The 13,542-nt window shown below is 47.4% G+C and overlaps 1 protein-coding gene across 1 annotated transcript in view; it reads left to right on the forward strand.

Moving 5' to 3' along the window:
• Positions 1 to 3,116: 3,116 nt before the first annotated feature.
• Positions 3,117 to 13,542, forward strand: part of Lama1 (laminin subunit alpha 1) — a 126,836-nt gene continuing 116,410 nt past the window's right edge. Inside the window, exon 1 of the mRNA XM_087902329.1 lies at positions 3,117 to 3,273. Coding sequence (XP_087758455.1) covers positions 3,192 to 3,273 — 82 coding nt within the window. The 5' untranslated portion in view covers positions 3,117 to 3,191. The remainder of the gene's footprint in view (positions 3,274 to 13,542) is intronic.

Genomic DNA, 13,542 nt, shown 5'->3' on the forward strand with positions numbered 1-13,542 from the left:
TTCTGAAATATCTCGAGAAACATTCTCTAAGCACAAGGTCCAGATGGTATTCTGAGAAGTGTCCTCCGTAGATAAGGCAGTCCTGGGCCAGGCCGGAGAACCTTCTGACCCTGGGTTTGTGCTTACATTGTTCTGTTCTCTTACACATCAATGGAATTTTAAAGTGTAAAAGTTGCCCAGACAGTGAAGAAAAAATAAGACAGAAATCATGAGCCAAAGCTGAGGCATGGTGATATAATCCCAGCTTGTGCCAGACTCAAACAAGAATGCGCTAAGTTCAAGGCCTGCCAAAGCTACTTGACAATAACTTAGTCTCAGGAAGAAAAAAAGAAAGAAAGAAAGGAAGGAAGGAAGGAAGGAAGGAAGGAAGGAAGGAAGGAAAGAAAAAGGAAGGAAGGAAGGAAGGAAAGAAGGAAGAGGAGAGGGGGAGGGAGGAAGGGAAGAAAGACAAAAGAAAACAAGCAAAGAAAACAGCAACAAAACAAACCCCAAAATTGAAACAAAAAATAAAACCCCAACTTCTGAGGTGAAGAAAAGTCATGGATATTATTTTGGATATCCATCTCGATACTGAGAAACCTTGTTTAAAAGGAGAACACTGAAGGGAGGGCTAAATATGTAAAGGAATGTAACTAAGGGAAGTCGTTCTGAATGAGTCAGATGTCAATCAGGGCTACAACCTAGGGAAAGACTGGGGGGGGGGTCTTTTGAAAATGATTCTCCTAGGGTAGCAATCTCATTATTTAATTAAGACTAATGCATCTGTGCTTTTAATTGTCAGATGAGCCATCTGCTGAACAAACAGGGTGATTTGCTTTTGCTAACTGCGCAGGGAAAGCCTGGCCACTCTAGCTATGAAGCACAGTGCAGCAAGGCTAGGTCACCTTTATGAGAGCCTCCACATCAAGCCTGGATGAGGATAACGTTTTATTTCTTGAATAACATTGCAGTCCAGGTAGTAAGGCGGCTTTTGCTGCATCTCCATCCTCGAAGATTGATCCATAGCTGTGGAGGGTGGAAAAAAAGGAGACAGGGCCATTTCTGGCCCACGTAGGCAGAGTTTGTAGGCTCTCAGGAAAATCGGACATTTTATTAAACTAATTTTCCACCTTGGCCAGGTGAACCCACTCTCATGGGATTGGAGGTGATTTAGGTATTTTCCAAGTATGGTAAAAAGCGGGAAAATCTGTACTATGCACTTTTATAAAACATTTGGAATTAAGATGCTCTTACCATGCCATTTTCTCCCAATGCGCCATCATGACTTCCTCTCTTGCTGAAACACTGCTGCCTAATTCTGAGCAGTGGTAAGTCATGACCTGTGACTCCTGATGCTCCTGTCTGCTCTGCTCTCTGACTGACCCCGGCCTTGAAAGCACAGCCTAAACTCCCTGTCCGTTGTTCAGGCACCAGTTGTGACTGACCTGCAGGCCGCCTCTGGAGGAGCTAAGGTTCAGGAAGCTTTCTGGAACTTTCAGCCTAAGATCTGGTCCTCCGGCATTTCAGTGTCATGAGGTGTAGGGAACAGGGCTAGATATCAGATCTGAACTCTAGCCCTGGACCTAACACGAGCCGGTAAGACAGGCCTGAACTCACTTTCTTCTCTCTCTCACGGGAGAGCTGCTAACTGCTCTCCGTAAACACATAGGCAAAAGTCACATAGAACATATAGACAGAAGTCACAGGTAACGTGCTTTAGGCGACCCTATGCGTGTATGTAACACATAAGCCTAGGCAGACAGTCATTTCAATGCAAAAAACAGTTGTGACGTTCTAAATGTTTAATGGTTGAATAATTACTTTTAAGTACTTAATTTGTCTGATAATTTATTTAACAATTAGGTATTCGCTTTAATATCGACATAGTTAAGAAGCCCCGGATTTAAATCGAGTGATGTGCTGAGTGGCGTCATGGAGCAAGAGTGCGTTTTTTTTTCTATGCCTGTGAATAGTCTACCTGCGCATGCGCACACACACCACGTACTTGCTTAGTGCCTGCAGAGGTCAGAAGAGGGAGTTAGGTCCCTGAAACTGAAGTAAGAGGTGGTGTGAGCCTGAACTGAAGCCTGACCTCTGCAAGAGCAAGTGCCCTAAACTAGCCCCAGGGTATCTTTTTTTTTTTTAAAGGGACAAACTCTACAGGCCTGTTTTGTACTTCCTTTTAACAAATAATAGCCATGCGTTTTCATTGAATTTTACTCATTAAGTGGCTAAGGACCCGTGCTTAGAAACAGTGGAATTGGTAGGGGTATCAAATTAGTTTAGACAAGTGGCTATAAAAATGACCTCCCTCTAAGAAGGAGGAAATAATGCTGAGGCTGCACAAGGCATTATGGTGTATGCAGTATTGTGGAAATGCGTTATGAATACTTTTGCGAGGAAACTAAATTAATTATTTTTTTTTCTAGGACTGAAAGTAGTTTTTTCAAAATCAGCACTGAGACCTGGAGTTCTCCCTTTCTTCAGTAGCAAATATACATACTGATAAAGTCACTTGCGACCATCTGTGCCTTTCTTAGGCAAATAAGTTAGGAAACAAGTTATTCCTCATTTTCTGAAGGAAAAATAAAACCAGAACCCACCCAAAACTAAAACCTTAAGAGCTTCCTCTGCAGGCACAGGGTTCCGCAAAGACGGATTGTGTTCTGATAATAGTTTTGCGACTGGGGATTGGCCAAGACTGCACAGGTCCAATAGGCAGATAAGGGTCAATAGGGCAAATATTTTCTTGAAATCCACCGTCCAGGGCCAGGCTTAACTAAAAGTCTCTTCTCTAAGACTTCTCTCTCCACTTCCAACTGGACCCTGCTGCTGAAGCAGCTTACTCCAACTGGAGCCTGGGGGTCAGAGTGCCACCTGGGAGAGACACCAACCTCTAAAGAAGGACCTGGGAAAGACAGGGAGCCCCCTTCAGGAAAGAACCCCCAGGAGGGACCCAGGCAGGGCGGGGCTCCCATGGAGGACAGACCCTCCCCGTGGAAAGCGCCCAGCAAAGTAGGGCGCCTCCTGGGGGAGGGACCCCGGGAGAGATAGGGGCGGGGAGGGGCGGGGCGCGGCTAGGTCAGCGGGGGTGTGTCCGAGAGGCCTGCGCACCAGGCGAGGGTCGGTCTGGGAAGCGCACCCTTGCGCGGTGCCAGCGAGCGAGCGTGGTCGCAACCTTTCCCAGGAGGGCAAGGAGCGGCGAAGGCGATATGCGCGGGGACGGTACGGGAGCCGCGCTCCTGGTGCTCCTGGCCTCGGTGCTCTGGGTCACCGTGCAGAGCCAGCAGAGAGGTGAGCCCCGCGACCGGAACACGGGTGACACGCTGGGGAGCGGGAGCGTGCGGGTGGCACGGGACAAAGCGCCGAGCTCCGGCGTGAGGTAGGCGCACGCACCCTGGCGCAGCGCGGACCTTCTGCGGGCCGCACGGTGCTGGGACACCGTCCCCAGAGGACGCTGGTGCTCCCGGAGCCTTCGGCTTTGGTTTCCTCTTGTTCCGGGCGGGGCGGGTGGGGGTCGCCCGCTTTCTAGTTTCTGCGGGACTTGCGTTCCAGCAATGCAGTGAGTGAGTGGCGAGAGTGGAGTATCGCGGAGGTGAGAAGGGTCATAGACTTCTCACCCAACATCCGAGAGGTTGTGACTGACGGAGACCTCCAGGCTGGTTGCCTGTATGCACCGGTCCTGGAATGAATGGGAACAGAGTTCTCCTGCTTTCTTCTCATTGTCCTGTGCTGCAGAGAGAGAGAGAGAGAGAGGGAGGGAGAGACCCTGGTAGGAGAAAGGCGGGCTCCTCTGGGTCCGGGGTGGTCTAGTGGGAAAAGACTGATGGAGAAGGGGTCCCAAGGTCAACCGTCCTGCGCGACTGGGGCGCGCTTATGGTATCCGGTACGCAGATGTGTTCTCTGAAACGTGGTCTTTTGTAGTCCCTTGAGTGACCAAACGGACTTCCCACGCGTGTTTACACATGTGGTGGGGAGAGGCACTAGAAAGGACGGAGAGAGTGTCTTTTCTGCGTGGATCAGTAGCTTTTTTTTTGCAAGGTTTGGAACCAGAACCCAGCCCAAAGTGAATTTTCAGTGAGTGCTGAGGGTCGGAGGTGGAGGGAGAGCGAATTTGCTGTGCCACCCAGAGTTGTCCTCGGGCTTATACTTAGCTAGCCGGTCACAACTGTTTGCTGAAAACATCTCAATGCATGCAACAAGTGACAATGAGTGTGTTCCCACACAGACTGCACTCTAAGAGCGCAGGTTAAAAGTAGAAGGCCGGATTCGAAATGCCCTCGTGGGAAAATGTGTGTTTGGGCATTGTGCAGAGCTGCGAGCTATGCAGGCCGTGAGCATCCCATTCATTCATGCATTCATGATGAAAGCGCTGGACCGAGCTGGAAACATAGCCTTGAATAGCCTGGCTGCTGCTCAGCTCCGAGCGAGCGGGGGCTGGGAGAGGGGAATTTACATAGTTATCAGGGAAAGAAAGAGCCAGCCTTAGGGAGGGAAGCCTTTGACTCTGAGAGTCCAACTTCTGTCTGTGAGGTTGTTGAAAGTGACTAAATCAGTGGTTCCCACAGGGTGGAGAAAGCAGCTTGCCTCGGTTTATTGTTTCAAGAAATTGAAAGTCTTAGATTGAAGAGGTGCCCTGAATGCTTTCCGCTCCCCCAGGGCTGGGCGCCTGGCCTGGGTGGTTATGAATGGTGTTTGGAGAAAGTGGACTGCAAGGGGTTTTCCTGCTTTGAGATGCGGCAGAAAGCTGCCTCAAGCAGGGCCTTTGAATCGCTCCTGTCTAGTCTGTATTTGCCAATCCACACCTTCCCTAAAGAGCATCCATGGGAATTTTGTTCCCTGTATGTGGCCTGGATGGTTGGTGAGATGGCATGACAACATAATAAAATAATCCTGACCTATAAATCATCCATTTAATTAACTACCTGTGGGGTGTGAATGTGTGTGTGTGTGTGTGTGTGTGTGTGTGTGTGTGTGTGTGTGTACTATAGCTAGCCTGGGTCTCACTCATAACATTGCCCAGATTGGTCTTAAAAGTATGGGTTCAAGTCATTCCCCTGCCTCAGCTTTCTGAGTAGCTTGGACCATAGGTACCAACCACACCTAGTGGGGTGTCTGTAGTTTTAAAACCGATCACGGTTCTAAAAGTGTTAGGACATTAAGCATTCCTGTCGTTTCCACGGGGACTATTTTATAACTGCGACTCTGGCTGAGATGGAAACTTTGAAGTGAGTTGTTCTGTCAGTACTGGATAAGAAGTGTTGTGTTTCTAGGACTGTGGTTGTAGTTCAGTGGTAGAGTGCTTGTCTAGCATGCAGAAGGCCCTAGGTTCAAACTCTAGCACAGCCCAAAAGAATGCCCAAGCTGCTATGTTTCTTGAAATAGTGTGCTAACTTCAGAGCTGGCTGCTGCAGATGCAGGAGAAGACCTAGAGCAGAATGTACATTTCGGTCAGGGGTGTGTTCGTTTTAGCAGGCATACGCTTACTCCGTGCTGTGCTCCCCAAGCTGATTTCAAAGACGCTGCTTCCCTTTCTGGGGCTGTATTGTCTAGGCACAGGGCAGTAAAATGTCACTGTGAGGTAACAAGGAGGCTATGCATATTTAAAAATGACTGCCCCCTTCATGAAACCTGTGCTGACAGCTCACTCTTTCCTTTCCTGGACATCATGTAAAGCCTGTGTTTTTAGTTACTCTTCTGTATTGACCACAGTGTCTTGGGTAGCTCTTAGAACTGTGCTATTCCATTAGCTGGCACAATTAAGTGTGTGTGTCTGTGTGTGTGTGTGTGTGTGTGTGCTTATTTATTTCATGATAATGATTCTTGAAGCACCATTTCGTTCATAAGGTCCAATGGACATTCATTACGGCTTACTTGTAACTTCGTTGGCAAGTGATGTAAGTGATACCTTATGCCTTTAGGTACCTGATTCTGCAGCATCACGGCTACTCACTAGGTACATCGCTTATACTTAGTTTTACTCTCTGTAAAATTAATGTAGGAAAAGAGTTCACGAGTGTACTAAATACAGCCATGATAAACATTACGTGTGCCGTTATTATGAATACTGTTATCACTGTTATCTACAGAGTTATGTGGGGAAGGCCCTTTCCGAAACTACATTGTCTCTATACTGTTCTAAAACTATCGAATCTGTGTTTGAATCAAATCGTGCCGGGCGCAGCTACTCAGATGTATCTCTCTGATTGGCCTTGGCGATAGTTCTGCTTCCTAACTTCAGTGAGAGTCCATCCCCATCCTGTCCCCACCCTCAACCCTGCTATAATCTATCTTTTTCTGGAAAGACCAGCTTGAGAACACTTGCCTTTCCTGCTTGGATTTCTTTCCCATTTCCTTGATGCTTGTGAGTTAGCTTCTGGGTCAGGCTCCTTCTGTGGCATGCACTTGTCTTTCCTTATTTGTTCCCAGACCCACCTTTTGGGCTCAGATTATGCCCCAGTCCCTCCCTTTCAGGATGTCCAAAAATGCTACCATGGTGCTGTGTCACAGTGGGGTAAACCAGGAGGCTGGAAGGCACCCTGGCCCACTGTCTCACAGCTGAGGGTCTTAGGCAAACCTATACCTGTACCATGCTAACCAGTATCCAGGAATGAGTAAGAAATGTTCTGCCAGTCTGCCTGCTGTTGGGTTCTAGAGACCTGGAACTCTTGCATGCCTTCTGCCTCAGACTCCAGTGTTTCAGAGTGCGCTACGGGATACATAGGAAACGATCGGTAATGGACTTGGTCTTTCGAGATGGCCATTGGCTGCTATTTCTTGGCTGTCCTCACATTGCGGCTCCTCCTTGGAATGTTTCGATGCAAACCGTTTGTGAAAATTGCTTCTCTGATTGTTTGCAGTTAAAGCATGGACAGTGGAGACATGAATAGCACCCGCTCGCTGCCCTGCCTGTGCAAGCTGCCTCTGTGTCTCTTGGGCAGGTTTTGATAGACCACTTACTAACGTATGCACTTTTAAATTGCTACCTTTCAGCTTGTATGTTGCAAGCCGGCCTTGGGCAGACAGGTGTTACCAGAGCAGTGTTTTCTAGAGCTTTCAGAGTTTAAAACTGGATTGTTGCTTTAGACTCCTTCTAAAGGTACTGTTCCCTGTAGTGCTAATGGGCTTCGTGTTTTTTTCTTTCCTCTTGGTCATAAGGAATTGACTGACACATTTGAGGCTTTTTTCTGGCACAGAGAAATGACAGCGTGGTACCTCTACGGCAGACAGGATCACTTAGTTTTCTGAAGAAGTTATTGTTAACGAAGAAAGCTAAGCCTGCCTTGTGAAGGCTGAAATTGTCGGGAGCCAACCGCCAGCGAGTGTGGAAGCTGTACCCGAGCTGCAGTGTTTAGTGGGTTCCATTCCTCAGCAATGTGTGCTTGAGCTAGATGCACACGCTCTCCCACGGAAGATATGGAGAGCTGGTTTACACCCTTGTCAGTAATTCCTTAACTTGCTTCTTTTCTAATATAATAATATACATCCCCAGACAACTGAGTAAATCAGTGCATTGCAGAATTAATGAGCAGGAAAAAGCCTCTCTGTATAAGTCGTTTAGTTAAGGTCATGAACTTTGGTTCTGTTGGAGCTTGCCCGCCAGGTAGCTATTTCAGCTTACAGCACCACACACCAGCTGGGTTCATTGCCCCCCCCCCCTTTTTTTTGTCCTTTATAGGAGGGGTGACAGCCACTACTCAGTGTAAGCATTTACTAATAAAGAACAGGGAATCCTTCCACTTGTGTCTTTGTTTTCTCAAGGCCGGGTCAGGAGGACTCTCTGTGGGTTAACTGGTTCCCACTCTAGCTGGGGGGTGGGGGCAGCAGACAATGGGAGCAGTGTGGAGCTCGGTGGATAACATTCTTGTCTTGGTTAGCACTTATCTCCAAGTGTTAACTCAGAAATGGTGGCGTTGCCACCACGCTGCTAGGAGCATGATTGCAGCTTGTGCCCACTTAAAAAAAAAAAAAGTCATTCATTTGAAGTCTGAATCTCTTCATTCCAGAAGTTATCTTTGAAGTCTGCTCTGTTGACTCAGCGGGCCTTAAACGCTTGTACCTCTGTCTGCTATCTCTGGTGGCAATGTCGCCTTCAGATCAGTGGCGATTCATGGACAGTACCAGCTTCTCTCATTCCCGGAGGTATTTCCTGGATTTTTCCCCCATGGTTCTGGAATTTCCTGCCAGAACCTTAGGACATTCTCAGCAATAGTAGGGATGTTAAAGGAAACGTTTAAATTTAATAGATCATTTTTACTTAGAAAAGAACATTCAGAGCCATTGATATATCTCAGTGGGTAAAGCACATGCTTTCTTATGACCCAAGTTTGATCCTTAGGACTCACATGTTGGAGGGAGAGAACCAACTCCAGTAAGCTGCCCTCTGACCTCTACATGTGTGCTGTGACATGCATGTGCCTATACACAAACATGCCCACACATACACATATAATCACAATGCTGGTGGTAATAGATCACCCATTAAATGTCTTCCACGCTTTTGGTGAAGACAGAATTTTACTTATAAAAAGTGATGACTTACCATTGCAAGCACAGGGAAGGAATTCTTCCTTCTCAGAATGGCTCCCTCCCTCACTGCTAGACATTCATGTAATTTCTTTTCCCTGTGACTTTAGTTGTACCAAACTTTCCCGGTTGGTTGGTTTCCGTTTTTTTGTTTGTTTGTTTGTTTTTTCTTTTCTTTTATGCCATTTGCTCAACTTGTTTCTTTGAAGTTTTATTTTTTTCGTTAAAATATGCCTCTCTCTTTCTTTTGTGCGCTCTCTCTCTCTCTCTCTCTCTCTCTCTCTCTCTCTCTCTCGTTTGTTTCCATTGCAAATAGCCCTGAGCTACCTGAATTATCAGCCAGGTGATCTACTGTCTTGCAGCAGTTAGACTAACCCAGGTAAAAGAACTCCCTACTGTAACTGTATGCCCCTGTCCTCCTTTTGGTTGTTTGCAGTACTGGGTTTCTCTTTGTAGCCCTGGCTGTCCTGGAACTCACTTTGTAGACCAGACTGGTCTCAAACACAGAGATCTGTCTGCCTCTGCCTCTGGAATGCTGAGATAAAGGTGTGTGCCACCACACCCAGTATCTCTTTGCCTCTGCGATTCCTACTTTTGCCTTCCCTACCGTGGTCCACCATAATTCGCCCAAATTCCGTCCCAGCTACCAGCTGTTATGCTAACTTGGCATCTTGCTTACGTCTTAGAAATTGTTGCTCTCTGAGGCACAGCTGTTGAGAATCCCGTCACCTGAGATGCAGCCTAGTGGTTCTCCTCACCCAGAGCCTGCGGGATGTCTTGTTACAGCCTGTGCCTGCTGCCTCATTCCTGAATCTGCACTGGTTTCCGTATTAAATCAAGGTTCCCACACAGTCGTGGTTGTTCTCTGGGCCACTTCTGGGTTTTTTTTTTTTCTTCCCAGAATGCCATTCGGCAGAGTCAAAAGGAAAGGACATTTCTCTTACACTTCCAGGCATTTCTTAGTCCATGTGGAACATGGATGTTCCCTTGAGCAGTGAATAGGCTAGCCTTCCTTGTGTGGGTCCAGGAGAAGGAGGGTATGCAGAAGCACTCCAGTTGTGCTCTATGGAGTCTCCGAACAATCTGGAATACAGTCAGCGTTTGCTGTATGATTCAGACTGGTTGACTAGCTTGTTCGCATTTGCTGACTTGCTGTGTTTCTGTATAAAGTTGAGGTTTTTAGGGATCTTACTTACCTGACTTTAGGACTTTAAGTGGAGGGACAGCTGTTCCCTCCACTTAAATGATATGATAAAATATCAAAAATCGTAAAGATTATAAGCAATGTTTTAGTGTAAGTGGGTGTGCATGCGTGCCCATGGGGGCCTGTTTGTGTGGGGGGCATGGGATAGGCTCTCTCATTGAACTGGAGACAGAAAGTAGAATGGAGTGGTTGTCTACAGAGTTCCTGGGATTCGCCTGTCTCTGTCTCCCCAGCATTGGGATTATAAGCATATGTCACATGCTGGTTTATTCATCTGGGTTCTGGGCATTGAACGTGGTCTTGCAAGCACACTTGTCAATGAAACTGTCTCCGCAGCTCCCTTGCAACTTTTTATGCATTTTTTTTTAAAAAAGTATTTTTCCCTTTAAAATAAAACAGCCTTGTGTAGCAGAGAGCTAAGTTGGCCTTTCTGTTTCTAGGATGTCCTTGTCACATTTTGTGCATTCTAGCTATCTGTCATGAGCTCATTTTGAGACCTAGGCTTCAAGTTAGCCCACCTGAGAGCTTTCTGCTGGTGGTTTCCACTAAGATCATGTGGCCTGTATTTTGTGTCTCTCCCTACTCCAGGTCAAGCCAGTGTCTCTTTCAGTGTCTCAGCAGGCTTCTGTGCCTGGTTGTGCGTGCATCCTGGGCCAGGGCAAGGAAGTAGCAACTCCAGATAGAGGGCCATTCTCTCAGGGAATCCTTACCAGAAATGCTAGCAGCATCACTAGAAGAAAAACTTCCCCTGTGGATGTTTGTTTTTAGTTGATTTTTGGAGTTCTGAGATTCCTGTAATGTCACTCAGCTACATAACGAATGGGGGCGCTTTGCTGGTCCCTTTTCTCTGTCCCAGACAGGTGTTCCTCTGCAATATTTTAGCGGCTATACATGCCTTGGTTATCATGGTTTTCTCAATGAGGATGTATTTCTAAGTGTATCTTGCCAGTTACATGTGACAAGTGGCCATTGTAGATGTACTTACTCCAAATGAAAGGGAAGCTGCTGATCCAGGCAGGTGACCGGGTGTCTAGAGAAAATGAGCCTTTTTCCTGAGGACAATTCATAGAGACTTCAGTCTAGCTACAGGTCTAATGTTAACCTTTGTTTAACTTGAAACACACCCCAGCCACACACATGCACACACACATACACACACACACACACACACACACACACACACACACACAAGATCTTGGCTTCGTCCCAAAGTATCTTTAAAATAATTCTATTTGTGAGACCTGTTAACGTTTACATCTAGCAGAATTTTCACTGTGAGTTAAACCTCAGTTTGAGTCTTTGTCAGCATAATCAAGTGAAGAGCTGCAGAGAATTTTAGTGTCAGAGAACATAGGTGCATAGGTCAGAATGTGCAGGTGCACAGGTCAGGGCACGCAGGTGCATAGGTCAGGGCACGCAGGTACATAGATCAGAGCACCCAGGTGCACAGGTCAGGGCACGCAGGTGCATAGGTCAGGGCATGTAGGTACATAGAGCAGAGCACCCAGGTGCATAGGTCAGAGCATGCAGGTGCACAGGTCAGAACATGCAGGTACACAGGTCAGAACATGCAGGTGCACAGATCAGGGCATGCAGGTACATAGATCAGAGCACCCAGGTGCACAGGTCAGGGCACCCAGGTGCACAAGGTTAAAACACCCAGGTAGGTGCATAAGTCAGAGCACAAAGGTGCACATGTCAGAACATGCAGATGCACAGATCAGGGCACCCAGGTGCACAGGTCAGGGCATGCAGATGCACAGATCAGAGCACCCAGGTGCACAGGTCAGAGCACCCAGGTGCATAGGTCAGGGCGTGCAGGTACATAGATCAGGACACCCAGGTACATAGGTCAGATCACACAGGTGTACAGACGAGAGCATACAGGTGCACAGGTCAAGGAAGAACTGATGATCTTACCTGGACCCTGGGCCCTGCACCTCAAAAGAAAGATTTATGCTCTCTGAGAGACAAGAAGGCCAGATCTATTCAGGGCCACCAGAGAACTTAAGAAACAGTTGGCAGTGGGGTTCTTGAAGTTCATCAGAAAGCAAAAACGTCCCGGGTGGGGGAGAGTGGATTTGAAACCTATACTTAATTTTTAATTAATTAATTTAGCATGTGTCTGTGTAGGTATGTACACATGTGTACATGTGGGAAAGTGCATATGTGGGTGTCTGAGTCCATGTTGTGGCAATCATTTCTCTCCTCTCACCACGTGGGTCTTATCACATTCAGTCGTCGGGCTTGCTTTTGCCCCTATACAGTCTTTGGAAAAGCTTCTGGCCTCCTTCTGCCTCCTAGCTCCAAACCCTCCGTGAAGCAGAAACTTGAGGTCTCAGGGCACCCGAGGGACAGCTTCAGAATTTCTACAAAACTGCCAGTCAGGGAATCATGCTGGTAGTTGAGTTCAGTCAGTAGACCATTTTTACTGCCTAGCAATATTGAATCTGTCCTTCCATAAATCATATTTCTCTTTGTTTATCACCATCCTTGATTTCTCTCAGAAAATGTATGTCTTTTTTGGTATATTGGTCTTGAATTTCTTTCGTTAGTTTTTTAGTGCATCTGCGTGTTGTGATACAAGTGTGTGGCAGATGCTGCCACTGTGAGCATCCTGTGTGAAGAAGGCCCTAACGGATTGCCAGAGGTCTCTGTTTATACAGCCGTCTTTGTCTTGGAGCCTTTAACATGTTTCTTTCCTAATAATGAGCTACAGATCTTTGTTTTCATGAAATCTCAACTGTTCTCCCAAAGATTGCTGCTCAAGGTCTCCGATTAGAATGCAGAGTCGGTGTCTGCAGTTCTGGTTAAAGAGTTCCCGGATTGCTGAAGGAGGCAGGATCTGCCCGCCGATCACCCTGGTGAAGTTTATGCTACGCTTACTTGGCAAGATTGGCTCAGCTCAGTGTCAGAGCTGGAGGAAGGCCCACAAGGTCCAGCCCTGTGAACTCAAAGCATCATGCCCCAGGGAGCCGGTTAGACACAGAGCTTGGCGGCCCCAGTCTGACCCCAGTCCTGATTCAGCAAGATCCCCAAGTGACCTGGGAATAGTAAAGCCGAGCCTTCACTTGTGTCCTCCTCTCTGTGCACCATGTGTGCCGCCTAGTCACAGCAGCCTTGATTGTGACTGGGGAGGGGGTCACTCTTCACAGGACTAGCCCCCTTTTGTAAAAAGAGATCTTATCCACACGGGGTGCGTTTCAAGTCTCTTTAAGGGATTGCCTGAAACAGAGTAACACTAAAGCCCGCCGTACTGCTTTCCCTCTGTACACACGCAATGGTAACTTCAGTTTGTGAGACAGACATGGCAAGAGATTAATAGCAGCCAGGGACAAATACGGAACATAGAAACATAACGCGAATTTATAGTTGAGTAGGGAGAGAGATAAAGAACTGGACACAGGAGATCGGCTCCTGTAATATATGCGGTCCGGCGACAACTTTGACTGCTCAGTGTTAGAGGACAATGCCTTTTTAATGGAGAAGACAGTGGCATGGAGGCCGTGAGAATGACACAGGTCATCTAACTCTTCCCACCTTTGACTGGAGCGGCCGCCTCCCTTTGTAAGTCTGTAGGTCGCTGACAGTCGTCTCAGAAGGCTTTCGGTTTGTACAGTGTGTGCTAGATTAAAAGTAATGTCAACCCAGTGGGTTCAGGTACCTTGAGGGTGAGCATGGACAGTGTTGGCATGTGGCACATCTCGAATGCCAGATGACCTCATCAGACACTGTGGTCCACGTACATCGGGAAGGCGAGCCCCCCCCCCCCCAAGCTTTCTTCAAGCACGGGCATAGTCACATAAGTTAAGGATACAAGTCAGTGCAAACGA

This window comes from Myodes glareolus, chromosome 27 (assembly GCF_982192425.1).
Source record: "Myodes glareolus chromosome 27, mMyoGla1.1, whole genome shotgun sequence".
Classification (NCBI taxonomy): domain Eukaryota; kingdom Metazoa; phylum Chordata; class Mammalia; order Rodentia; family Cricetidae; genus Myodes; species Myodes glareolus.